We start from the raw sequence: 26,585 nt of genomic DNA on the forward strand, positions 1-26,585 counted from the left end.
ATAGAGGAAATTAAAGTCCTGCATCGACTGGACAGTTGATTGATGTTAGATTAAAATGTTGTTGTATGTATTTGTATAATTGTCCTATAGTTCTCTTTCACAACTGGAGCATATACATTTAAAAATGGATGTTTTATAAAGAATATAGCCCTTTTCATCATCAGATTATTAGCCAATAGGCCTAATTAATGAAAAGTGTGAAGAACAAACTTCTCTACATTAATAGCCGTTCACACTGAACGTGCTTTGTGTAAGTCAGCGCTGTGGTTTAATTGTTTTTCAATGTGAACACAAGCTAGACAATGCCTTTGACATGCTTTTAGATTCTCTGGCAGGAGCTTGGTGTGTCAAGTTAGAAATCAAATTAAACTGTTAATAATGTGTCTTGAGCATGGCAGGGTCTATTGGGGGGCTAGATTGTCCTTGAGCCCCCAACACCAATCCAACCCCTCTCCCTCCCCCGCTGCCCTCCTGAGTCTTATGGCAGAACAACCAAGGGGGTTGTCATAATGCCAGAAAGATCCAACTCTTGTAATGGCACTGGTCTGGATACACCTGCATCTCTAAACGGCTATTAAAAGGATAGCAAAATCTCTTCATGTATAACCAACCAAGAGAAATGGACGTAAGAATGGACGTTAACAATTTACACCGAAAATCATTCAGCTGGTATGCACAATTCTGTGGCCTCAAGCTATTTTTCCACAAACACAAATGACAGGATAATGTCAGGATATGTGCTTTGACATTTATTGACTACAAAGAAAAACCTATAATCTATAAGAGTTGTTGAACTGAGTGCACAAACTCCACTCTCTTTGTCCATCAAAACGCAACACACACACACACACACACACACACACACACATACACACATTTGTGCGGCCATCCTTATGAGGACTCTCCACAGACGTAATAATTTTTTTAAGAAAGACTCAAGATACAATGTATCCAGCAATTCATTAGTTGATGACCTCATTCTGTAGGATTCAGGCTTTGACATGTGAATTATCTGTGATTTGCTCCTGACCTGATATAATCTTTTGGAAGAACCTTTAACAGATTAAGCAAAATTTGGTGACTTTTAAAAAAAATATTTTTGATATTAATGACATTCTCCCAAAGACTGCAGGACCTAAAGTCAAGTATATGATTCTTCACTGTGTTTACTCATCTCTGTATAAAATGTAAATAATGACACACTATCACTTTTTCATCATGCGCACAAGGTCCTTATTGACCTGTCCATCACAAACACATTCCACAGCTGCAACTCATGCAGAAGGAAATTCACTAATCAATCAATGGACAGTTTTTAATCCTCTGTGCAAACAGAATATTTCCAGCAGTACTGGCTTGTGGATGAATATAAAAAGCTATTTTCATTGTGTGGCACATTGGACAAAATCCACTCCACTTTCTGCATCGCATTTGTGTGAATAATCAGGGCACCTCAATGATATTCATTGCTGAGATTGGACTCATTCTGCAGTCCCAGTCCAATTCTTTCACTGATAACACCATATGGGTTTTTTGTCAGGAGATGATGAGAGATGCCTCAGTGCTTATTACTTCAGGGATAATGGCAAGCCAAGGCACAGTGCATACTTATTACCTATTGCTAGTAAACCTCAGAAGCAAGCAAGCCAGCCAGCAAACCAAAGTTTGAACTGATGTTTAAAACCCAGCCTGCACTGTATATCAAATCTTTAGTGAGACAAATGAGTTTTTCTTTCTTTTTGTGAACACAAAAGGAGATGTTAAGCAGACTAGGTGATTTATGATTCTGAGTTGAAACTGGCATATGCTCCGCATAGTGGCCAGCGAACTGGTTTGCATTTATAGGTCTGCGTTGGTCTCTTTTCATTCTGTGAGTACACAGCCAAAATGCTAACTTTATGTTTCATAAATGTTTAAATGTAGGTACATATTAATTATTATACATGTTACCAGCATTGCAGGCAGAACATAAATTAGGAAAGAACTGTATGCTTGCTCTTGAGTTAATAAATAATAATGCATAAATATTTTGTCATACATTTGACCTTCCATGCTGAAAAATAAATTATCAAATTAATAACTACTCCCCTGAATAACACAAAATAGGTGTTGTTTTAAAGCCTTGCTTTTTAATTTCAGAAGACTTCTCCAGGGGTTCGTCTTTTTGATAATAGATCACTGAATAATACCACAAATCTCTCTATATTGTGTATATACAGGTTTGAGATTGGGCCAGTTCTCATGCAATTTAAGAGTAAATTACTGTAATTATACTCACGCTAATTTTTTCCTAAAGAATACAGCTTCGTTTGACATTAACATACTGTAAACTGTTTCTACAATAAAGGCACGGTAGAGTTAATACAGCAATAATACTATAAACACAACATGCGATGTTTTGTGGTCCATTTTGGCCCGTTTCGCAGTCGGCCCACAGTGAAAAGTCCTGGTTCTCCCTATAGCCAATCCGCCCCTGCATCAGGCTGCACCATAGGTTCGACGCAGGAGTATAAATCAGCCTTTAGCCTCAGTCAACTTTGAGATTTTTGGTGCATCTTTTTTTCCATACAATGGAAGTGAACGGAGACTTACACTCTGCCTAACATCTCCCTTTGTCCTTCACGGAAGAAAGTTAGTCATATGGGTTATGAGGGAGAAAAAATTATGACAAAATTGTCATCTTAAGTTGAACTATCCCTTTAACACACAATGGTGCGGATGAAAGAAGTGTTGTCACTTGCAGTTACTGCTGACCACTTCTGAGTGCAACTACATGTAATAAGCTGATCTTTCACTGTTTCAAAGAGCATTTCTTCTTCTCATCATACTCAACTACTGTAAATACTGAAATGCCAATCTTTTTGTTACCCACAAATACCCAGCAATTGTTGTTCAAATTGCACCGGCCCTTGGACAAGTTATCAGCTGTGAAACGGAAAACATTTAGAAGGAATTGGTTACCCTTCCAAAAACTCAACAAAGGCTTAGAATCCATTTGTATTACAGTCACTCTGGAACATTGTTAGCCCTATCGGTCAAGTGAATGTCTTTTGAAACATTCAAGTGTGTCAGAAGTTGCCTTTTAATGTTTGATTCAAAACTTGTGCCACACCATGTGTAAGGTTCATATTTCAAAGATCCCAGTCTCAGATCAACACTGATATATCTTCTTCTGGAGATGAAAGCATTTTAACCAAACCCCCGAAATCCCTGCTGAAGTGCTATCACTGATCTCGTTGAATTGACTGTAAGATTCACAATCCCCTTAGAGATAGAGGTTGTGGGATCATTACTTAGAGAAGACACACAGCATTTTAAGCTGCTGCCGGAATAAGCCGTATTCCCCCTTGATTAGACACAAACAGCTCTGGCCTTTAAGTGTTAAACTTTCACAGTAACAGCATAAAAATTACTGTCAGAAATTTTTGTTAAATAGGTCACATAAAATTAAATGTCAATTTGAACCACACCACATCTTCTCCTCTGTATTGTGATCCAACCTGATGTGTTTGCCCTTGCTGGCTCACTAAAGTAAAAATAATATCATCATATAAACACAAAAGGAGATGTTAGGCAGAAGGTTAGCCGTCGTCACCATTTGTTTTTTCACTGTATGGAAAAAACTATGCAATAACAGTGAATGGTGAGGTCCACTTTTTGTGTTCCACAGAAGAAAGTAATTTAGGTTTGGAAAAACTTAAAAGGTAAGTTCACCCAAAAATGAAAGGTTCACCCATTTACTCACCCTCATTCCATCCCAGATTCTGCAGAATACAAATTAAGGTTTTTAGAAGAATATCTCAGCTCTTTTGGTTCATACACAATGCAAGTGAATGGATGCAAAACAGCCTAATCTCACATAAAAACCAGCAAGTGTGTGCCGATTTTTCTTTAGCCGAAATCGGTATACATTAACCGAATTTGAAAACACTGCCCCCAGAGGTTAAAGCAGTTAGTGTTTCAGTGCATATAAACAAGTGTGACATCCATTTATATCCAGAAGAGGTCGCCAGAATCCACATTTACATTTATTCATTTGGCAGACGCTTTTATCCAAAGCGACTTACAAAAGAGGAAAACATAAGCGAATCATCTTAAGGAGACATACGAAAAGTGTTTTAAGTTTTACTAGCATCAGAATAGCATTCAAAACAGATTTAAGTGCAACAAGAATTTTTTTTTATTTTAGTGACTGGTTAAGTGCTCTTGGAAAAGATGTGTATTTAGCCATTATTTGAAGACAGAGAGTGAGTCTGCTTCACAGATGGAGTTGGGAAGGTCATTCCACCAACGTGGTATGATGAAACTGAGAGTCCGGGAAAGTGTTTTGGTGCATCTTTGTGTTGGTACAACAAGGCGACGATCCTTAGCCAACCGCAGGCTTCTGGCAGGAGTGTAGATCTGCATAAATGATTTTAGGTATGCTGGAGCAGACCCAGTGACTGTTTATGCCAGCATCAGAGCCTTGTATTTAATACGTGCATCAACCGGCAGCCAGTGGAGAGAGACAAAGAGTGGTGTAACATGTGCTCTCTTTGGTTCATTAAAGACCAGACGTGCTGCTGCATTCTGGATCATTTGCAGAGGTCTAATAGCACATGCAAGAAGGCCTGCAATGAGAGAGTTACAGTAGTCCAGTCTAGTTATGACAAGTGACCGAACAAGCAGTTGTGTGGCATGTTCAGAGAGGAAAGGTCTTATTTTCCTGATATTGCCGAGTGTAAATCTACATGATCTTGCAGTCTTTGAGATGTGGTCTGTGAAATTTAGCTTGTTATCGATGGTTACCCCTAGATTTCTGACCGTTTTGGAAGACGATACTGTAGTTGAACCCAGCTGCACGTGGATGTTGTGTTCAACAGCAGGGTTGGCTGGAAAGACAAGGAGTTTGGTCTTGGTGGGGTTGAGTTGCAGGTGGCGTTCCTTCATCCAGGCTGAGATGTCTGCCAGACAGGCAGCGATTCGAGCAGTCACTGTGGTGTCGTTGGGATGAAAAGACAAGTAGAGTTGCGTGTCATCAGCGTAGCAGTGGTAAGAGAAACCATGTGACTGAATGATGGGTCCCAGTGATGTTGTGTATATGGAGAAGAGAAGTGGCCCAAGTACTGATCCCTGAGGTACCCCAGTAAGTAGCTGATGTGGCTTGGATACCTCACCTCTCCAGGATACCTTGAAGGACCTATCTGAGAGATAGGAGATCAACCAGTCAAGCACAGTTCCACTGATTTCCAGAGTAGAGAGGGTGGTGAGAAGGATCTGATGGTTGACTGTGTCAAGGGCTGCAGAAAGGTCCAGCAGAATCAGAACAGATGATTTGGATTCAGCTTTTGCCTGTCTCAGCGACTCTGTGACAGCAGCAAGGCAGTCTCGGTGGAGTGTCCACTTTTGAAGCCTGACTGATTGTCATCCTGCAGCTTGTTCTGTGAGAGATAAAAAAGTAGTGTTCTACTTGTGTGGGGTTAAGTGCAGGCTTTTCAGCAGTGGGGTTACTCGAGCCTGCTTAAATGTAGTGGGAAAAGTGCCTGTAAGTATAGATTTGTTAATTATGTGTGTAAGTGCAGGTAGGATGGAAGGAGAGATGGCCTGGAGAAGGTGTGATGGAATGGGGTCAAGGGAACAGGTGGTGGGGTGGTTTGAGAGGAGGAGTTTAGAGACCTCAGTGTCAGAGGAGAGAACATAGAGAAAAAATGGTTGCATACAGGAGCCAGGTGTTTGACAGGGTGTGGTGTAGTGAATGTATTGATGATGGTTGTAACCTTATTTGTAAAAAATGTGGCGAAGATATCTGCTATCAGTGATGTGTCAGGTGGTGGAGGGGGAGGACAGAGAAATGTGTTGAATGTTCTAAATAAGCTGTGGTGCTCTTGATCTTGGTCTGGTAATAGGAGGTTTTTGCAGCTTTAACGTTATCTGAAAAAGTTGCAAGCCAAAGTTGATAGATGACTAGTTGTAGAATCCAGTTGTAAAAATAATTATTTTCAGGTACACAGGGTGTAAAACAGTGAAGAGAAATGCTTATTTTATTTAATCTACCCCCCAACCAAAACCCAAATCTAACCCTAACCATTAGTAGAGACAAAATGCAATGTTAGGGATAAAAATGAAACTGCCTTATCATGCTCATGATTGTTTAAACAAACGTGATTACTTCCTTGCTTGAATGGGTATTGAACTGTGGTCTCCCATGCAACTGACGCAACGCGATACCAGTCTTGCTACAAGGGAAATGTATTGTTGTTGAACCTTTCCAAATATGACCGATGGGTGATAGGGTATGTAAGTGAGTCGACAAAATGTTGCCGATCCTAGAGTACCGGAACATTTGGAAACAGCATGCCAACTTCTCGTGTGATCATGTTGTCTAAAATCCACATAAGGGCAACATAAAAGTACTCCAGATGACTCTGGTGGTTAAATCCATGTGTTCATACATGATATGATAGGTGTGGGTGAAAAACAGATCAATATTTAAGTTTCTTCTGTTTTTGGTGATTCACGTTCATCATGCATATCGCCCCCTACTGGGCACGGAGAAGAATTTATGATCAAATATTACTTAAATATTTATCTGTTTCTCAGCCACACCTATCATATCATGTATGAACACATGGTTTTAACCACTGGATTCACAGGCAGGAAAGAAAATCAATTCTTAAAATCTACTTGAGTATTGCAATACACCTGCAGTGCATCACTTCCTTTCCTCATCCTCTTTTGATGCACTCATTCATCTGTCTGCCAGAGAGAATAAAGAACTTGTCCTTATACAGCCCCGAGATAGCAATTGTTAATTACGGTAATTAACACTATTATTATCATAATTATGCCAGTGTGGATGCGTTTTGTTCCACGCTCTCAGCACACAGAGTGTTATTTTTGGTGCTGCAGTTCATTTCCTCCCACTGAGGCACCCGCTATAATTACTCATCATGCTAACTCTTGATGGCCATCACCATGAACAATGGTAGAGGTTGCAGAATGATTATAAAGTGATCACTCTGCAGAGGAATTAATATGATAGCATAGATGTGTTATGATGATGCACAGAAATCAGCATCAATAAGACAATCATTAATTTGTCAAGAACTTACTGTCAGTGTAGTAACTTCTAATTTCTGAATTCTCCATTTTTCAATTTTCCTAAAAGACGCATTTAGAACCTTTTCGAACTGTGTAGGCAACATTTCATTCATAGATTCAATGCGACAGTCTTTTCGCAACATTCACTCATCAGAAAGACTTAAAAGAATGATTACTCACAAGCAAACAGTTTATATACTCAAGAGTACAGCTAGTCTCTGGGCAGTTTCCAAGAATACACTGCATTTATCCAAAGGCCCAGTTCTCACAGTTTTCACAGCTCTGGTAATCGTAAAAAGGCTTGAGAGACTTCAGAATGCAACATCAACCAGAGAGACATATTTAAAAGGTTAATTCAAGCACATTTTATTCAAAGTCACATTAGTGTCACTACAAAACCAGAGCTACATTAGCTGGAGCAGAGCAATCTATTTTGAACAACACCATCAATAGGAATTCAGTATTAGCAAAGAGGTGAGAACGTGAGGTATTCAAAATGAATACATGCAACTAAAAGGCGTTTTTTATGCATTAATGGCAGTTGCATTATGACATCCTTCAAGCTAAACTTGTCAGTTTTTTCCATCATCAAAAATCAAAGATAAAGCATGAACTCCACATTAGGACAGCACTTTACAACAACCAAATGTTAATTATGAGCATTATCTATAGACAAATTAAACTTCAAGTAGTGTTAAACACAAGGCCAGAACTTCCTTTAGTATTAAAAATCATTACTATAAATGACCTGTAAATCAAGGTGGCTATTCCAGAACAGCCTGAGGTACAGGGGGAAAAAGCTTTTGATGTAATTAAGGCAACACTACAATAAATATTATTTTAATTCATCATCTTACCAATAAGAAAGGATACTAAAATCAAATGAAATGACAAAAACCACTTGCCCTTTTTAAAATAAAAGAAGATCCATAATGTTGAGGAAGGACCTTTCTGCAGCCTGCAGAATGAGGCGGGGCTACACGCATCAACCACCTATAACATAATCTCATTGGCTCGTTCATCTTTCATAGACATACATGATAGGAGATGTGGTCATCGTTGCTGGTGTGTTATCAGTTTGAGAAATATTGAATAGTTGAGCCAAACCATTTGATTACTTGTATGTGATATTCAATCCTAAATTCCATGGATTTTATTTCAAGAATGGCATAACAATTTTCATCATTTCATCAGCCTCTTGTTTGCTATTATTGATGGCATAAATTAAAAGACTAACTTCCTAAAATACAGAGTAATCAATAGATCGAGCAGATACAGACGGCGTGCATAAAGCAAACTTGGTCAATGAAAGAATCTATTATTTATTAATCATGGAAAATTTTCACTAATGATGATGCGGCACAAACCTGGAGACTAAAAGCTTTTAGAGAAGTGCCCATTGCATACAAGCATATGCCTTATGAACAAATGACTGAACAATGTGGGTTTTTGTATTCTGTCTACCAATTTTAGAAAATTTGAAAATACGTTTACATTACATCTATATAACTTTTGCGAGAATTGGAGTGTAATTTACAATTAAATTGCAGTAGACAGAGCTTCATAATCCATATGTTGGGTCATAAATTAAAATACAAATTACAACAACACTGATACTTTTACATTTTCACTCAATTAAAATGTTATAATTAATTTAATTAATAATTCATGTCTTTGGCTTGTGAAATTGCTTTGTGAAATTGCATTTACAGATTTGAATGACAGCAGACACATCAACAGAGTTTGTTCATCGGTCCATGCGACTCAACAAAGTCACTTACGAGTCATAGCACTAAAATAAAAGTATTTTTTCCTAATTATATCAACACTGACTACAACCAACATAGTAGGATTAGTAATTTAGCCCTCCGCTTTCAACACGACTGAAACAAAAACAGGCTGCTCAGTCAGACTCCTACTACATCTGTTTGCAATGAACCGTGAGGTACAACACAATTTCATATCACTAACGAACCACAGCACTATAATAAATATTACCGGGCTACGCTATTTTAAAATGCATCTACACCAATAAAAGATGAGCCACTGAGAGTAAGTTATGGGTGGGGCGACACGTGTAGCCACACCCCAATGTGTTGCCCCACCCCGTTCTGCAAGCTGCAGCCAGGGACACTTGGAAATATACAAAACACTAAACAGTAGATGTCTCTGCAGTGGTGTGGGGTCTAAAGACCATGTGAATGTCTACGGTTGTCCTAGCGACCGTATTTTGTCCCACTCTTTTTCCCCTACCGATTTCCTGTTTCCACTATTCGCTATTCTCCGCGGCCCTGCCGAGAGCGAGAATCTCATTATAGTGACTACTAGGAGGTTTACCCAACGTGACTCTACCCATCCGAGCAACCGGGCCAATTGGTTGCTTAGGAACCTGGACTGGAGTCACTCAGCACGCCCTGGATTCGAACTTGTGACTCCAGGTGTGGTAGTCAGCATCTTTATTGCTTAGCTACCCAGACCATTTTGTGGTTACTGTAAATGTACAAAAATGCCATGGTTACTGCAGTAAAACAAAGTTTATTTTTTTAAACTAAACTAAATTTTTAACTTTAACAAATTTAAGGTAAGGTTTAGGAGTAGGGGTTAATGTAGTGTGTCACACAATAAACATACTGCAGTGATGCCCATACTGTATGTTAGTATTTAAATATGGTTGCAAATATTATCTGACACTATTTGCACCAGGGTGCAATTAGTATCTACCATTATTTGCACTAGGGTTGGGGTGCAAATAATATCTGCCACTATTTACACCAGGGTGCAAATAGCACCTGCCTTAAAAAATGCACATGTCAAACTTTATAGAAACAATGCACCTACTTGTGATGAACGCACAGCTTCATCTGACAGTCACACCATTTATAAGGAATTTCAAAGCTACCAATTTTTCCCTGAATTGATTGATGTACAGGCATAAGTTATATTTAAAATTATAAATTATAAAAAAACAAAAACATTATTGATTGCCAATAATTAATCATTTCCCTTATAAATTAACATATTTAAAACAATACGACCAATAAAACAAGTCAAACTCCCTTAACTTTTTAAAGACACAGAATTAATAAAAATGATGTGAAAAATAACTGATTAAGTAAACAGCATTTTGAAGTGATATGTTCTTAAACGTTAGATAAATACAAGCCTGTGGAGATTTCCATACTACCAAGATTCCCTCAGTTACCAAATGTTTTCCAAAACATTTGCTTTCCAAATTCAGTGTCATATCATCTTAAATAAATAATGAATTGTTGGTTGGTTCATGCCAATTTTGCCAACACATTGTGCAAATAACAACTCTCTTTATCTCAACGCACAGTGCAAAAGGGCAAACCTTATGTACAAAAAAAAATAAAAATGTAAAAAAATTAAACTGAAGACGCAATCTCGTTTTCTGTGTGGTTCTTAAGCTTGATTGTCTACCTCATCCATTCCCATTGGTGACTCGACTCTTTGGCTCTCCTGCTGGGAATATGTGAGAGGTATTTTGGACTGTTCTTGTTCCAGGTCGAAAGGAATGGGGTCTGGAGACCAGGTGTCAGGCTCTGCTACAGGTACAGGCAGGTAACCTCCATCTCGAGGTAGACACATACACCAACCAGCCCCTGAGAGGTCTAGATCGCTGTATTTAAATCCGGCACGTTTCAGGATTTTGAAGTCCACCATATCTACAGACTCACTCATTTCCACCAGAAGATTCCAGAAGACAAAGCTAAGAAGTATACCCAGAAGCTATGGAGAGACATTGAAATTTAAAGGAGTCAGAAATGCCTTTTAAGAAGAATTACTCGTACTATATGCATCCAGTTAAAACTACATTGAACTTCAAAGCAAACCTTCAGCCTGTTTGTGAGTGCAACACAAAGGATGTTTCTCATTGGACATCTAAGGATTTTTTAAGTCTTAAGTTTTAAGCCCAAAGTATACTTTTTTTCACGAGTGCTAGCATATACGTACAGTCAAAAGCTCTAGGCTTTCAAATTATGCTCTATGCTATGACATACTGAACTATTTCTCCTCAGGTGTTTAGACATAATATGTCTTTATAGACTTTTAGTCTCAAGTTATCCAAATGCAGGTGTCTCCTGACCTCCTTGCACACGCGCTACTGATGTGCACATCCACCGCTGTTGTTTCCACCTTTGTCTCCTGTTGTTCTCCTGCTTTTACATCATCTTCTTGCACTACTTTGTGAAAGCAACAGCCCAACAGTGAGTGTTGCCACCTTGTGGAACTACTAATGAGTGCAAACAAATTACAGGCGCATGCACAGACTATGCATACGGAGTATGCATGGTTAGAATAAAATTGGGCCACACGCATGCAGCGCATGAGCACTCTGCTGATGAAATGTACATCACTTGTCCTGGTCGCATAAGCTAGCTTAACCGTAAAACAAAATTAAACTTTAGGATTTAGAGGCCATTCACACGGAGCACATATACGAACTTTGACAGTTGTGCTGTGTCTTGCTGTTTTTCAGCGTCTCACGCAGGAGTATGGCATATTAGATACCACGTCAGGTTAAAAGGAATGGCAACTTTTCAGAACTTTTGTTGCGCTGCATCAAGCTTTTTTAGCATAACATGCAAAATAAAGCATAAATAAATTGGAGCCTGTTAAATTGTAAGGGAGATTGGTCTTTACTAACATTATAAGAGGAACTTTGGGGAAAAAATAAATAATTGATTATATGATATATGTAATTATATAGCTGTAGCTAAATATAGCTAAAATAAGGTCACCGTTCTAGTCTAGAATACCACCGGTAATTTTTCAAAGCAAATCCATATTTTTTACCACTTTTATCTAAATATATCATATAACAATACTGCAAACATTTTAAAGGAATAGTTCCCCCAAAAATGAGCTTACTCTCATCATGACTTTTCTAATATAATTTTGTCTGCTGAATTTTTTAGAAGAATATATCAGCTCTGTAGGTCCTCACAATGTAAGTAAATGGTGACCAAAATTTTGAAGCTCCAAAAGCATATTAACGCAGCATAAAAGTAATCCATACGACTCCAGTGGTTAAATCCATGACTTCAGAAGTGATATGATAGGTGTGGATGAGAAACAGATCAATATTTAAGTAGTTATTTTACTATCAATCTCCACTTTCACATTCTTCATACATGGGGTGGCTCAGTGGGAAACCACTGTCTCACAGCAAGAAGGCCCGGGGTTCGAGTCCCGACTCAACTGGGCCTTTCTGTGTGGAGTTTGAATGTTCTCCCCGTGTTCGTGTGGGTTTCCTCCGGGTGCTCTGGTTTCCCCCACAGTAAAAAAAAAAACAGTTAAGTTAATTGGAGATCTTAACTTGCCTCTAGGTTTGAGAGTGTGAATGTTTATGTCTGTGTGTGTTGCCCTGTGGTGGACTGGCCACCTGTCCAGTGTTTTTCCCTGCCTTCGGCCCGAGAGAGCTGGGAAACGCTCCAGCACTACCGATGACCCTCATAGGCCAAGCGGTCGGTTATAGAAGATGGATTGATGGCATTCTTCATAAATGTCACCACCGACTGGGCAAGGAGGACATTTTAGAGTAAAAAGCTTTTGAATCTTAAAAATGTTCATACCCATGCATTGTCAGGACCTACAGAGCTGAGATTTTTGAGTGAACTATTATGTTAGGCAGGATGTTAACACTTAAATGCATACTGTGATTTACTGCACAGGTTCTCCTTCAAACAATCAATTATATTTGTGGAAGTGAACTGTTCCTCTGCTCTAATTAGAGGATTAAAGTTTAAATGGAGGAATTTTGCAGCACAGCCTTGGGGGCTCTATTTAATGCAAGCTACTTTCTCTCTTAGAGGGCCAGATGAGTCAGAAAGAGAGGGATGAATGATCTGGCCAGTAATTACAGGAAAAAGTTTTCATTTTGCCCTTTAGGAAAACTGGGCACAAAATTCTCATGCACCCCTCTTTGGTAATTTGCATCTGGTCAGTGCAGATGCAAATATTTTTATAATTTATTCTTTGGCAAAGGAGCCTCCCTTAATGAGGGAAGAGTCAAACAGAATAGGTGGTAGGCAATCAAAATGGAAATGTGGCACGTTGAGGGAGAGCGAAAGTGCAGAAGTAAAATTAAAAGATGGAGAGATAAATCTAATTGAGGACAAGATGATACAGATCAATAGAAAGCACAAGAGGGAAAGTTAGGCTAGAAAGGACGATCTTACAACCTGTGGTAGCCCGACGGCACAGCAAATTCCAATTGTAGCACCAATGTTGTCACCCATCCACAGATTCACAGCATGGATACAGCCACGCACATGGATTATACCATCTAAAATTTCACGCTGTAATAAAGAGAAAAATAAATCAAATTAACATGTACAGGGGAGTACTGATTCTCTCAAGGAAACAAGGACAACACCACCACAAGAGGCCATAGTAATGGCATGATGGCAGAGCTGGTGCTTGTAATGGCTCTGGTGTGATTTGGTTGGGTTTTATCTACTGAGTAAACAACTAAATGAAACCACCATTACAGATGATTGCGCTTGAAATGGCTATTGGAGGTTTTTGTTTTCCTATCACAGCTTTTCAAAAGATATCTTCATAGAAAGGTCTGGCAATGGTTCTATCTCCAAAAGTGTTACTTTAAAAAAAGAACAAAGGTGAGCATTAAGTAAATTATAGAAGCCATTACACATCAGTGTAGCTATTGCTACATTTGTGTTCTGGAAAACAAAACCCCAGAGAGCTAATATTTCTCTGCTTTGAAAAGGATGAATCAATTGCATTTTGAAATGTCCATTTGGAGCTCCACTCACCTGCTGATTGAGAGTTTTATAGCCACAAAGTGTATTGACAACTTCTCCAACCTGATGGAAAAATACACACAACTCTCTTGTGAAACACTACTGAGTTTGTATTATGTATTACATTTGTATTATGTATTATGTATATTATGTATTATGTATCTAAATATGTTTTAATGAAATCCCAGTTGAAAACTCTTAGAGAGATCATTTGATCCCTGGGCATTTAGATGCTGTTTGAGTAGAAGAGTGTTGGCTGAGTGTAAAAGTTGTGTTCTTATGCCCTCATGCTGAATCACATATTGCAGAATTTCACAAGGACAGCACACTCTTATAAACCATAAGAGTGGCATTTACGAGATGGATTCTGTAATAGGACCGATAAGCAGGGAGCCCATCTAATCAGATTACAAATTATTTCAAATAGAAAGGATAATATTCTAAGAAAGTTTGGGAGTCTAACATTTATATTTCCTATTGACACACTAAAGCTGATGATTTAAATAACCATCTTAATACAAATGATTTTGTGAAACATCTTATGTGCCTAAGACTTTTCCACAGTGCTCTCTCTCTCTCTCTCTCTCTCTCTCTCTCTTTATATATATAAATAAAAGAGGGAGGATATCAGCTACCAGAAGCCGTGTTATTTGATAAACATCCATCTTTCATGGATCAAGAGAATTATATTTTTACTGAACAAAATAGCATTTGTTTATTAAACGTTTTGGCTAATTTGATGATGCTTTCAGCTACTAATGGGAGTGTAGTATTCTGCGGTCTTCATTTGGTTATAATTTTCCCCCTAAAATCAAAGACGAAAACAACAAAAATGTCATGATTCTGTCTGGGCCTAATAATAACCCTAAGTACCCTCTACCAATTTGACAAGATTGAACTTGTTATGGAGAACATGGCTAAGCCCAATATTCTAAAAACAAACTAAGCCTGATATTCAATTGAAGCCACAAATAAAATAAATCTAATTTTGTATTAAGAAAGGACTAAATAAAGAAGAATACTCTGAGGAAGATGTTTTGCTGATCTTTCAGAATTGGCCTGGAAAGGCCTGTACTCTCTCAAATCATAACGAGCTGCCATTCCATAAAGACAACAGTGCATTAGTGTCCAATCAACATTCATTAACTAAGAGAGAGACCGACAGAAAGAGAGAGCGGTGCTAATAAACAACTTATGGAGTAGAGGGCAGGCTAATTGAATCCTTTCAGTCATGACGCACTATCCTCTGACTCAGACCACTACTCGTGTAGAACAGCATTTTCTAGACAGCACTCTAAACCCCCCAGAAAAAAGCTCAGAAATCAGCTCCCTGCACTCAGAGACCTGTGGGTCAGACTGCAATCCACTGCATAAATACGCATTCTTTGGGAATGAGAATGGCAAGGGAGGCAAAATCATGAAAAATGTTCTGTGGCGTGGGACTTCTCATCGGACTCCCGGGGGGTGCACTGATTAACGTATCATGACTGGGAGAAGTGAACAGAATGACTAACACTTTGACGGATGCAGCAGGTGTAAGGAACGCCACAGGCCAAAGGACTAGTGCCATTGCAGAAGTGGTACTGGTTTACTTCCCAATCCTTATACTCATCTCCCCCACAACAAGAAAACTGCAAAGACAAAGTGATGGAAATCAATAGCACAAACAGCAGAATTTTAATTATAATTTGAGTGATAGTATTGGTACAAATAAAAAAATTGTAAACAGAAATTCTTGACATAATATTTTTATAAAAACACTTATAAGTTATTACAGTTCTACATTATACATAATTATAAACAGTACAATTATTATAACTATACAAATAATACTAATTAATAATAATAATATAATTATTTTGCTTATTACAATAATTATTATAAAGACTTTTGAGCAATCAAAATGGGGGTTTATATTGATGTAAACTATACATTTATCCTGGAAATGATGGGTATTATTTTATTATCAGTATATAATCCCATAGGTTTCAGTAATAAAACAGTTAAGTAAACAACCTTTTCTTGCACATAGTCCAATATGTTTTTGAAGTCCAGGTCATCATAGTAGTGCTTGATTCCCTCTCGTATATTGTTCTGAAACAACTTGATTGTCTATGGACACAAACAAATTTAACTCATTAGCACAGAGCCTTTCCACACAAAATCCCCATCGCTCTCTCCAACTGTTTCCCATATCTTACCGTCTTTTCAAAGATGAGGGCAATGATGAGGGCAAGAGCCTGGAGAGCCAGCAGAACACAGAGCACGCACAGGAACTGCATGGGAATGCTTACTTTTAGCAGAGCACAATATAACCTTGGATAAAATGGTAGAATAAACACACACATATGTCAGTAAAATCCTCACCATATGCAGTAGAGTCTTGTTGTCCCTGAGGGAGCCCACCATACCCATCACGGACACTGTGAACATGACAAGACCCAGCAGTATAAGGACTACAGCAGGAGCCAGAAACACACCCTCCAGGGTCCGATTCTTCTGCCTTTCCACTTCTGCATACACTCCAATACTTAGCACGCACAGACCTAGTAACTGAGAGGACGGGGACAGTGGTAGGACTGATAAAACATATCTATTATGGTCACAGCAGTTTACAATTTTTATAAAATTATGTTTACAGAATTAGAACTATACATATATTAAAGATTTGTGAACTTGTTCAAAGGTAAGTCTTTGATTTATTATCAACTGGTAACAAACTAAATGATGATGACTCATGTGGGTTCCTCACATTAATCACTGTACAACAGACTTAATTCTCAAAGCACATAGTTAAAACTCACAAACAATGTCAATGGAATGACGCAAATCATAAATAAGATTGATGTACCAAGCTTAATATCAGCTTGTATATGAACAAAAGAATATATTAGTGCAAGACACCCTTATTGAAACCACTTAATTTCCAATTTACTTTCCTGACTGTTCTTCCTGGAAGGTTAATTTAACATGTCTGGTTGGCTGATTAACTTTATCATCTGGCAATTTCAGTTTCCTGACAACCTCAATTAATTTTCTTTTCATTTACAGATGGTGGTATTCACAGATGTACCTGTTTGGTAAAGCAAGAGTAAAGACTACAAGCTGAGCTTATGAGAAGAGATAGGGACAGAAATGTGTGTGTGTGACAGTGAGGGTGATAGATAGAAAGAGACAGAATTTGTTCTACTTTGTTCATTTGTTTTATTTTTCATGCTCATATAAATGCTTTGGCAATACAATGTACAATTTGTCATGCCAATAAAGCTAATTTGAATTGAATTGAGAGAGAGAGAACTGGAGAGTATCCTGAGAGGCTTTTCTGCTTGTATCATCCTGTTCCTGAAACTCTAATAGTAATGATACTCCCATAAGGCACCGATTTATAGCATTTCAGTGGGTTAGTGGGATAGTGGGTTCAGCAGAATAATGGGTTTTCCTATTCCCAAAACTTTACAAATTAAAGTTTATGGTGTTCTTTAACTCAATATCATAATCATAACCTATTGTGGTAAGACAACACATCATTTAGCCAACTAAAAAAACTGATTGAAACCTAAAAGGTGTTATTTCAGGACCAGGCAAAAATCATTTAAAGGAATAGATCACCCCAAAATGAAAGTTCTCATAATTTACTCACCCACCAGCCTGATCTCACATAAAAATCGGCAAGTATGTGCTGATTTTCTTTAGCCAAAATCAGTATACGTTGACCAAAATTGAAAACACTGCCTCTAGAGGTTAAAGCAGTAAGTGTTTCAGAGAATATAAACAAGTGTGAAATGTTTTTCCAGGAGAGGTTGCCAGAAGCCAGTTGTAAAAATAATTGTTTTCAGTTGAACAGGGTGTAAAACAGTGAAGAGAAATGCTTATTTTCTTTAATCTACCCCCCAACCAAAACACAAATCTAACGGCAACCATTAGTAGAGACAAAATGCAACTTCATGGACAAAAATGCAACCTCCTTATCATGCTCGTGATTGCTTATACAAACGTAACTACTTCCTCATTTGATTGGGGATTGAACTGTGGTCTCCCATGCAACCGATGCAATGCGCTACCAGTCGAGCCATGAGGGAAAGTTATCACTGTTGAGCCGTTCCAAATATGTCCAATGGATATAGGACATGTCAGTGAGTCGGCATACTGTTGCCAATCTTAGGGTAACAGAACTTTCGGAAACAGCATGCCGACTTTCCTTGTGATCATGTTGCACCCACATGCATGCTATCTAAGATGTGTTTAACTTTCTTTTGCTGAACACAAACAAAGATTTTTAGAAGAATATTTCAGCTCTGTTGTTCCTCACAAATGAATGGCTACCAACATTTTGAAGCTCCAAAAGAACATAAAGGCAGCATAAAAGTAATCCATAGGACTCCAGTGGTTAAGTCCATGTCTTCAGAAGCCATTTAAGTGTGGGTGAGAAAGAGATCAATATTTCAGTCTTTTTTTTTTACTATCAATCCCCACTTTCACATTCTTCTTATTTTATTTTTGGTGATTCACATTCTTCATGCATATCACTACCTACTGGACAGGGAGTACAATTTATAGAAAAAAGGACTTAAATATTTATCTGTTTCTCATCCACACCAATCATTTAACTTCTAAAGACATAGATTTAACCACTGGAGCCATATGGATTACTATTATGCTGCCTTTATGTACTTTTTGGAGCTTCACATTTTTGGTACCCATTCACTTGCATTGTTATGACCTACAGAGCTGTAATATTCTTCAAAAAAAAATTGTGTTCTGCAGAAGTAAAAGTCAAAGGTTACACATCTGGGATGGAATTAGTGTTTGTAAATGATGAGAGAACTTTCATTTTTGGGTGAACTATCCAGTTACACTGGTGGCCAAAATTTTGAATAAAGTTTGGATTTTTGCTTTTGGAAATAAATTGTTACTTTTATTCACCAAAGTGGTATTCAACTGATCATAATGTATAGTCAGGACATTAATAACGTGATACATTACTATTACAATTTTAACTTCTTAAAAGTACTTCAAAAATCCTCCACGTGCAGCAATGATAGCTTTGGAGATCCTTGGCATTCTAGCTGTCAGTCTGTCCAGATACTCAGGTGACATTTCACCCCACGCTTCCTGTAGCACTTGCCATAGATGTGGCTGTCTCGTCGGGCACTTCTCATGCACCTCTGCGGTCTAGCTGATCCCACAAACACTCAATGGGGTTAAGATCCATAACACTCTTTTCCAATTATCTGTTGTCCAATGTTTGTGTTTCTTTGCCCAATTTGCCTTTTTTTTCTTTTCTGTTACAAAATTTGTTTATCTTTGCTATTCTTCCCATAAGGCCTGCACCCCTGCGTCTTCTCTTTACTTTTGTACATGAAACTGGTGTTGAGCAGGTAGAATTCAATGAAGCTGTCAGCTGTGGACATGTGAGGCATCCATTTCTCAAACTAGAGACTCTGATGTACTTATCCTCTTATTTAGTTGTACATCTGGGCTTCCACATCTCTTTCTGCCCTTGTTAGAGCCAGTTGTCCTTTGTCTTTGAAGACTGTAGTGTACACCTTTGTAAGAAATCAATTTCAAGCATTTTATAGCCTTCATTCCTCAAAACAATGATTGACTGACGAGTTTCTAGAGAAAGCAATTTTTGAACTAATATTGACTTGAAGACATGTCTATTGCATACTGTGGCAACTCAAAAACAAACACAAAGACAAAGTTAAGCTTCATTTATTGAACAAAATAGCTTTCAGCAGTGTTCTGTATAATGGCAAGGACAAGGTGTTGGAGTGATGGCTGCTGGAAATAGGGTCTGTCTAGATTTGATCAACAATTACTTTTTTCAAATAATGATGATGCAGTTTTTTTTTTTTACATCAGTAATGTCCTGACTATACTTTGTGATCAGATGAATGCCACTTTGGTGAAATAAAGTGCCAATTCCCTTCCGAAACATCAAAATATGTACATTAATCCAAACGTTTGGCCGCCAGTGTAAATAACATGTATATGTCACGGTTTCATTTGATGATTATTAAAAATAGTCTCCAAAATTACAGGAACCATCATAAACAAACCAATAAATACGGTCCTTCAGTAGAATGAGACACATTCACACACGTTTAATCTGCTGTAACAATAACAGCGTCCTGCACCTTTAAGTCTGTCAGCAACACATTTCCTTGCATTTGCTGAGCCACAAAGCAAAGAAGGTTAAAAAAAAATGTAAACACGGTAATTTAACATGACTTATACTTATTAACACTGCTTATAAATTCGATACAAAACTGCCTATTTAATGAGGGCGCGCGCGTGTGTGTGTGTATAGGAGGGAGATGCAAAACAAAGCCAGTCTAGGACAGCTTTCATTTTAAACGATTACTTACCGAGAAGAGCATTGAATAGACATTTAGAGAGAACTTCACGAAATAATAGAAGTTAATGGTTTTCCTCCATTCTTCGTAGGACGGCATGGTGACAGCATTAACTAAGTTCAGCCTGTGCCTTCCATGCATTCAGATATTATTAGCCGATGCCGCTAACACTCAATCAGCCTTTGTTCTTAGAGAAGACAGACCGCTTGACATATTTTAAGAAGCATGTGAATGCACCATGATTACTTCCTTCGAGTGTTCAATTTTGCTGTCGACTCCGTTGACTTGTTTTTAAAAAATCATCTGCAGTTGTAAAGTGTACGGCAAACTCTTATCCCAATAACAAGTCCGAACCACCAAAACAACATGATGTAGTGGACAAATCCTTTAAAGGGCCAGCAGATATTTAAAAGATAGATAGATAGATAGATAGATAGATAGATAGATAGATAGATAGATAGATAGATAGACAGACAGACAGACAGATAGACAGATAGATAGATAGATAGATAGATAGATAGATAGATAGATAGAGTATGATAGATAGACAAACAGATAGACAGATATGATAGATTAGAGTCACCTGCTAAATTGAATGCACACATATATATGATGCTACAAACGCTCTACACTTGACATTGTATTTATTAATGCATATGGGGAGTGCCTTCTTACACAACCTAGTTGAAACCTCTCTATAATAATAGCAATATTCTAATATTGGCTATGGAGTTTGACCCCCGCCTGTTTTAACTGTGAACTCAGTAAAAAAATTTTGTAGATTTGTTTGTGCAACCTGAAGACAGTCACACATCGTGTATCACCCATCCCGTAAGGCGATTTGAATCAAGAAAGTACATTGTGTTGTTTTTAGGCTTCAGAACCTGTGAAATACAGTTGTTATTGTATTGAATACTAATATTACTTTAAATTACATTTAATCCAAATAATCAGTTTAATTAGAAATTAATGCAATTTTTAGAAAATTATGCAACATTAAATTGAGAAATAATTAAGGAAAAACATACACATAGCATCCAGAGTCCTGGCTTCCAAGCAGGGAGCAGAATGTAGTCTTTGGGTGCAATGTTATTCTGGGGGTAACACAAGATTCAGTAATTTGTTGTAACTGTATTTAACTTTAGTTCCAGTTTTAAATAAAATACAACTTTATTGACTTACTGGAAATGATCAAAATGGGTCCAAATCAAGTGGTTGTAGCCAGGTAACTACAACATAGGAATCCACTGCCAACACATCCATTCCCTAAGCATAGCATTCAATTGCAAAACCATTACAAAAGACAATTATGTCTCCAGGTGTTCATGAATTATTTGTAGGAAAACATACCTTTTCCTTAGCCACCATGGCAATACCTTCAAGACAGCTATTTGCAATCTGTTTTTTTTTTTTTTTTTTTGGTTCAAAAGAACATGTCATTTGTACAGTAAATGTTTTTTTATTTTTGAAACCATTGTGTGTCCATTTACTGTCGTCTCAAGCTCTTCATTGAGGCCCAAGGTCCAGAAATCTTTTCAGTGCAGTGTAATATTTCCACCTTGAGCAATTGTCTCATTTGGGTAATTTTTACTCAAAACATTTTCTGATGCCCTTAAATTGATGTGTGTTGCAAGACCCCGTGCAAAGTCATAAATTATGACATTTGGCATATGTTTCCAGTATTAAAGAAAGTCTGCAATGTCTCGAGAGCTCTCAGCTCACTGATTACATTTGAGAATGTAAACAATCCCACATGGGCACATGATCACTGCCCAGCCTCCTAAAAGGACAGAAAATATATAAGAGACAAGATATTAGTCACATCCAATGAGTAAATCAAAGTATAATTTTGGTTTGTTGTTTCTAACCACACATTAACTAGATTGCAATGAAAACATTATGGGCAACACAACTTAAGCTTACCAGAGGCACCCCAGATTTTGTCAAAGATTTTGTCATACTTTTGTCTGGATTACATTTAATTTGACAACCTCAGAAGGAGAAGAGTCCAAGCCACATTATTTGCATAACTTTCTAATGACCTCAACCTAACAAAATAAATATTATTCTAGAAATGTAGTCTTGTTAATAAGGTAATATTAAAAAACACAACACAGTTGGGTGTTTTTGACTACCTTTTGTTTGAATAGTTCTTCTCTGAGTCTGTCCTCTGTAACTGTAATTTCTGAGATTTCGGATACAGACTTTGAAAGAGTTTGAATCTTTTCAGACTCTTTGTTTAGTATGGGGCTCAAAAATGATATGTTGGTGATACCGCAAATGGACTGAAAATAGCATTTTATTTCCATTTGCATTTTTGACATGCTTTCCAATAGTGTACAAAGCACTGTGTTCATACTTGCAACAAATCACTGGACATGGCCTCCCAAAACGTTTCCAGTTTGACCTCGCCATTATAATTCTCTGCAGGACCTTGAATGTCACTTACTAAAGAGTGACATAAATAGTGCATTATAACAAGATCATAAAACTGAGAAAACCTTAAAAAATGTTTTTTTTACAATGAACAGAAAAAAATGCATGCAATGTATGTCGCTTTGAATAAAGTGTCTGCCAAATACATAAATGTTAATGTAAATACAATTAGCAAGCAGGGAGTCTCACAATAGTCATACCTGATAAATGGGTAAACCCCTTTTTTGTGTAAATCCATGATCACCACTGGGGGGTGATCACCACAAGTAAAGCAGGAATACTTGTACTCATGATCTGTAAGGGCTTCAACGTGCAAGTATGCATGCAGCACTGTGTCGGCTGGTGGAAACTTCACAGATATCGTATCTTGTAAAAACTGAACTGCTCTGCTCACAGCAGTATGGACCTGAAAAAAAGTGTTATAAAAAATAATCGAAGTACACACTTTGTGACATTGAAAAGTACTGTTCTTATTGACCACAATTATACATTGACTGAAGGTTACCTGGAGAAGGTTTCTTAAGGTTAGGCATAAGTGTATGTCAAGGATGATGTAGTCGTTAAAGTTGTGGAGTTGGTCTTTCCACTCTTGGTAGCGATAAAACATTCCACACAGTGGGCACATTCAAAACAAGTATTACGTCAGAGGACAGTGTAATTGCATAGCACACGTGCATATTGATAACACCATCCTACCTTCGACAATGCACCAGTTGGAGGGTATTTTAGCCCTCTTTGCAATCAGAATAGGGTCACTGAGGGGGATGACATCTGGCCATCTGTGACATATAGTTTCTTCTGGACAAAGATTTTTTGGGTATTCTTTGCCTGGTGTTGGTACACGTATATTGTCTGGTAGGACAGCAAGTATCTTCTTGTTCTGTAGAATGTACTGCAACATTTGTTTCAGTCCCAGATCTTGTGGTGTATACAAAGGATGTACACAGGATCTGTGACATTGGTCTCCTCTGAATGTGTATGTGCCTTTTGAAGTGGGGATTCTTCTCTGCTGAAGACAGTACAGAAAAGCTCACAGTCTGTTTGAAATAGATGCCATTTGGCAATATATGTATGCAGACACAAATGGCGCACTTTGGCACAGGGGCAGAGCCATGGGTTTAATTTGGTGTTGTAAACAACGACACGCCCCAACCGGCTATAATAGAACACATTTGGCTCAAAAACTGAAATTAACTTTTTTGTTTGAGGGCTGCCAATTGTGGTTTCTACAGACAGTGATACACTGCAAGTATTGGCAAGCTGCTGATGAGCAAGGCATAGCTTTTTCTTCTCATTACCATAACACGTTGCTCTCACCATTTCCGTTAAAACATTTTCCTTTAGAGTGACTGGTTCAGCTGAGGATGTGCAGTAAATTGCTGATCTGACATGCTTACATTGATATGATAAGAGACCAATCCTCTGTGCTACATCCATGTTTACTTGGCATTCATTTGAAAGGCAGAAGACTTTTTGTTGTTCTCCCCATGTTTGGTACTGAATATGAAGAGGAATACTGTGACCTCTTGCAACATTAAGCACGGTGAATATGCCATTAGTTTTGTCAATACACTGGCTTGCAAGATGGCATATTGGAATCTGGCATTAATGTCCTTAATTTGTTGGTTTGTGTGTTTACAGTCAATACGAATCTTTATATTTTTTTATTCATGAGGGTACTGCACATTGGCATTTCTGTTTAATAACAGGCTGTGCATGAACCCTACCTGAAGAAACAATGGTGTCTGATGAGATTGCTGTAGCAGTCACTGTACTGGTGGCTGATGGGTTCCCAGTGGTTGCTGGCATGTTAAGTATTGTACTGGTGGCTGATGGGGTCCCAGTGGTTGCTGGCATGTTGACTGTTGTACTGGTGGCTGATGGGGTCGCAGTAATCACTGTCATGGTCATGGTTGCTACCCCTGGTATGGTAAATGTTGCACTGGTGAGTGACAGGATTTTGCATGAAGTGAGATGCTGGTTGCATTTACAAACATCTAAATGATTCTGAAAATCATCTCTCCTTAAAATTGTAGCTGTACAGTAGAGACAGTGGCAATGTTGTGTTGGTCTGCAGCCAATCCACATCTGTGAAAAGTGAAATCTGAAAAAAACAAAAAGTAAGCAAACAATACTTGGAGTCCTGCAGAGTGTAACTCCAACCCTACTTAAACATACCCCCTGTTGTGGGTTTGATTGAATGTTTAATGGGATGTGTTCAAAGACACGAACGACTATAATTGTTTGTGTTTGTTAGCTTAAGTACATTGCGTTTGTCTAAACTTATGACTTTGATGAAGATGAGATGACATTTTATGACCAAATCATGATCAAGGGATTACTATTTAATACTATTTCTTGCCACTGTATATTAACAAATAACTCAAGAAGTGAGTTTGAATGTGTGAATTCAATTAGTCCCATCTGGTCGGTTTAAAAACACTGACAACACAAAAAGGGTTTGCCCTTTGCCCTTTACACAAATTGTTGCAGCATTTTTTGCATTGCTGCAAATGAGGTACCGCTGAGTCCCTCTGAATCGTTATATGCCTCTATAGATGGAAAAAAAGACAAATAAAACATTGCTCAGTGTCGGAAAATGTAATCAATGCAATAAAATACAGCACCAACAACAAAGTAAAATTGCAAACTATGAATATGCAATTAAACAAGGCATCCTGATTCCCCGCAGTGCTTCGGCAGGTGCTGTGTATTCTTACAAAACAATTGTATGTTGTGAGATATAAATATAAATATATATTTATTTATATATCTAAAAGAGTCACATACGTGTTCGCATTTTTTTAAAGATGTCCTTCCTTAAGTGTTCCTTTTGCGAGATGCACATCCTGCCATCATATCAGCAAGAGAGCTGCGTTTACTGTCTGGGCTGCTCCCACGTAGAGTCAGCTCTCATTTCATGAGTCTCAAGATGCTTCGTTTGCAAATTGCCCTTGTTCTCAGGGACAATTCAGCATCACGTGCCCTCCCACCCACCTCTTCTGTGATTCCATAGGATTCACACGAGGCATGGCGGGGTCGCGAGATTGAGCAGGATGAATTTGAGTTGGTCCTTGTGCCAGCACACGCCCCGCGAGACACTCATTCTCCATGCACATGTTTTCCGTTACGCTATGTGCGAGACGAGCTCCAGCCCTCTGAAAGAACGCATGGCCATGTCTCGTTCAGCAGTTCTGACACTGGGGATGATAATGATGGTGTGCATCAGGCACACCATCAGGCGAGTGGTTTGTGGATGATGCTGCTGCCCCTCCCCCCAGCGAGGGCAGAGGAGTGTGCACCGTCAAGTGGCCGCGTTCTGCATATCTGCCCCATTCTTCCTCAAAGTACATAACAAACTGTCTACTGTAAGTCCTGGCATGCGCCCTTCTCAGCCATTCTCTCTAATGTGGTCATAATGGTTATGCCCAACTACCCCCTGTGGAGGGGGTGGTAGCGGTACACCTCTGCCCAGAGAGTAACAGGACGTGGAAATTATGCCCCATACATCCTTCCAAGCATGTCTGCAAACATCTGCACTGGCTGGAAAAGCTTACTCAGTGGCAGGACATGCTGGATCAGTATTCCAACTCAGGTTGGCGCATCAACCACCTAGAGCTGGCGGATGTATTCCAAGACTTAAAGGCTTTTCAGTCAGAAATAGCAAACTGTCATGTCCTGGTTTGCTCAGACAATATGACAGTTGTGACATACATAAACCGCCAAGGCAGAATTCATTCACCACCACTGTTGAGACTGACGCGTTACCCCCTCCTATGTAGTGAGCGTCATCTCCTCTCCCTGAGAGCGACATATGTCCCAGGCCGCCTGAATTATGGCACGGACCTATTGTCATGCCAAGGGGTGATACCGGTAGAATGAAGACTTCATCCTCAATCTGTATTGAGGATTTGGGAAATAT

The 26,585-nt window shown here is 38.4% G+C and overlaps 1 protein-coding gene across 1 annotated transcript; it reads right to left on the reverse strand.

The window, feature by feature from the left end:
• Window positions 1–7,434: 7,434 nt before the first annotated feature.
• LOC127634798 (tetraspanin-15-like) lies at window positions 7,435–20,572 on the reverse strand. The gene is made up of 8 exons (XM_052114478.1): window positions 20,240–20,572; window positions 16,236–16,421; window positions 16,070–16,144; window positions 15,885–15,980; window positions 15,383–15,499; window positions 13,881–13,931; window positions 13,287–13,403; window positions 7,435–10,830 (listed from the first exon to the last, which is right to left on the reverse strand). Exons 1-8 carry the CDS (start codon window positions 20,366–20,368, stop codon window positions 10,504–10,506), a joined length of 1,098 nt encoding a protein of 365 aa, XP_051970438.1. The 5' UTR covers window positions 20,369–20,572; the 3' UTR covers window positions 7,435–10,503.
• Between the last annotated feature and the right edge of the window lie 6,013 nt (window positions 20,573–26,585).

This window comes from Xyrauchen texanus, chromosome 4 (assembly GCF_025860055.1).
Source record: "Xyrauchen texanus isolate HMW12.3.18 chromosome 4, RBS_HiC_50CHRs, whole genome shotgun sequence".
NCBI lineage: Eukaryota > Metazoa > Chordata > Actinopteri > Cypriniformes > Catostomidae > Xyrauchen > Xyrauchen texanus.

What these genes read in the sequence shown, in the direction of transcription:
- LOC127634798 (XM_052114478.1), bottom strand. Translation starts at nt 20,368, where the DNA reads ATGCATGGAAGGCACAGGCTGAACTTAGTTAATGCTGTCACCATGCCG. An exon ending in ACAAGACTCTACTGCATATG is followed by an intron (nt 16,145 to 16,235) that starts GTGAGGATTTTA and finishes ATTCCCATGCAG; the next exon opens with TTCCTGTGCGTGCTCTGTGT. An exon ending in ATAAAACTCTCAATCAGCAG is followed by an intron (nt 13,404 to 13,880) that starts GTGAGTGGAGCT and finishes TCTTTATTACAG; the next exon opens with CGTGAAATTTTAGATGGTAT.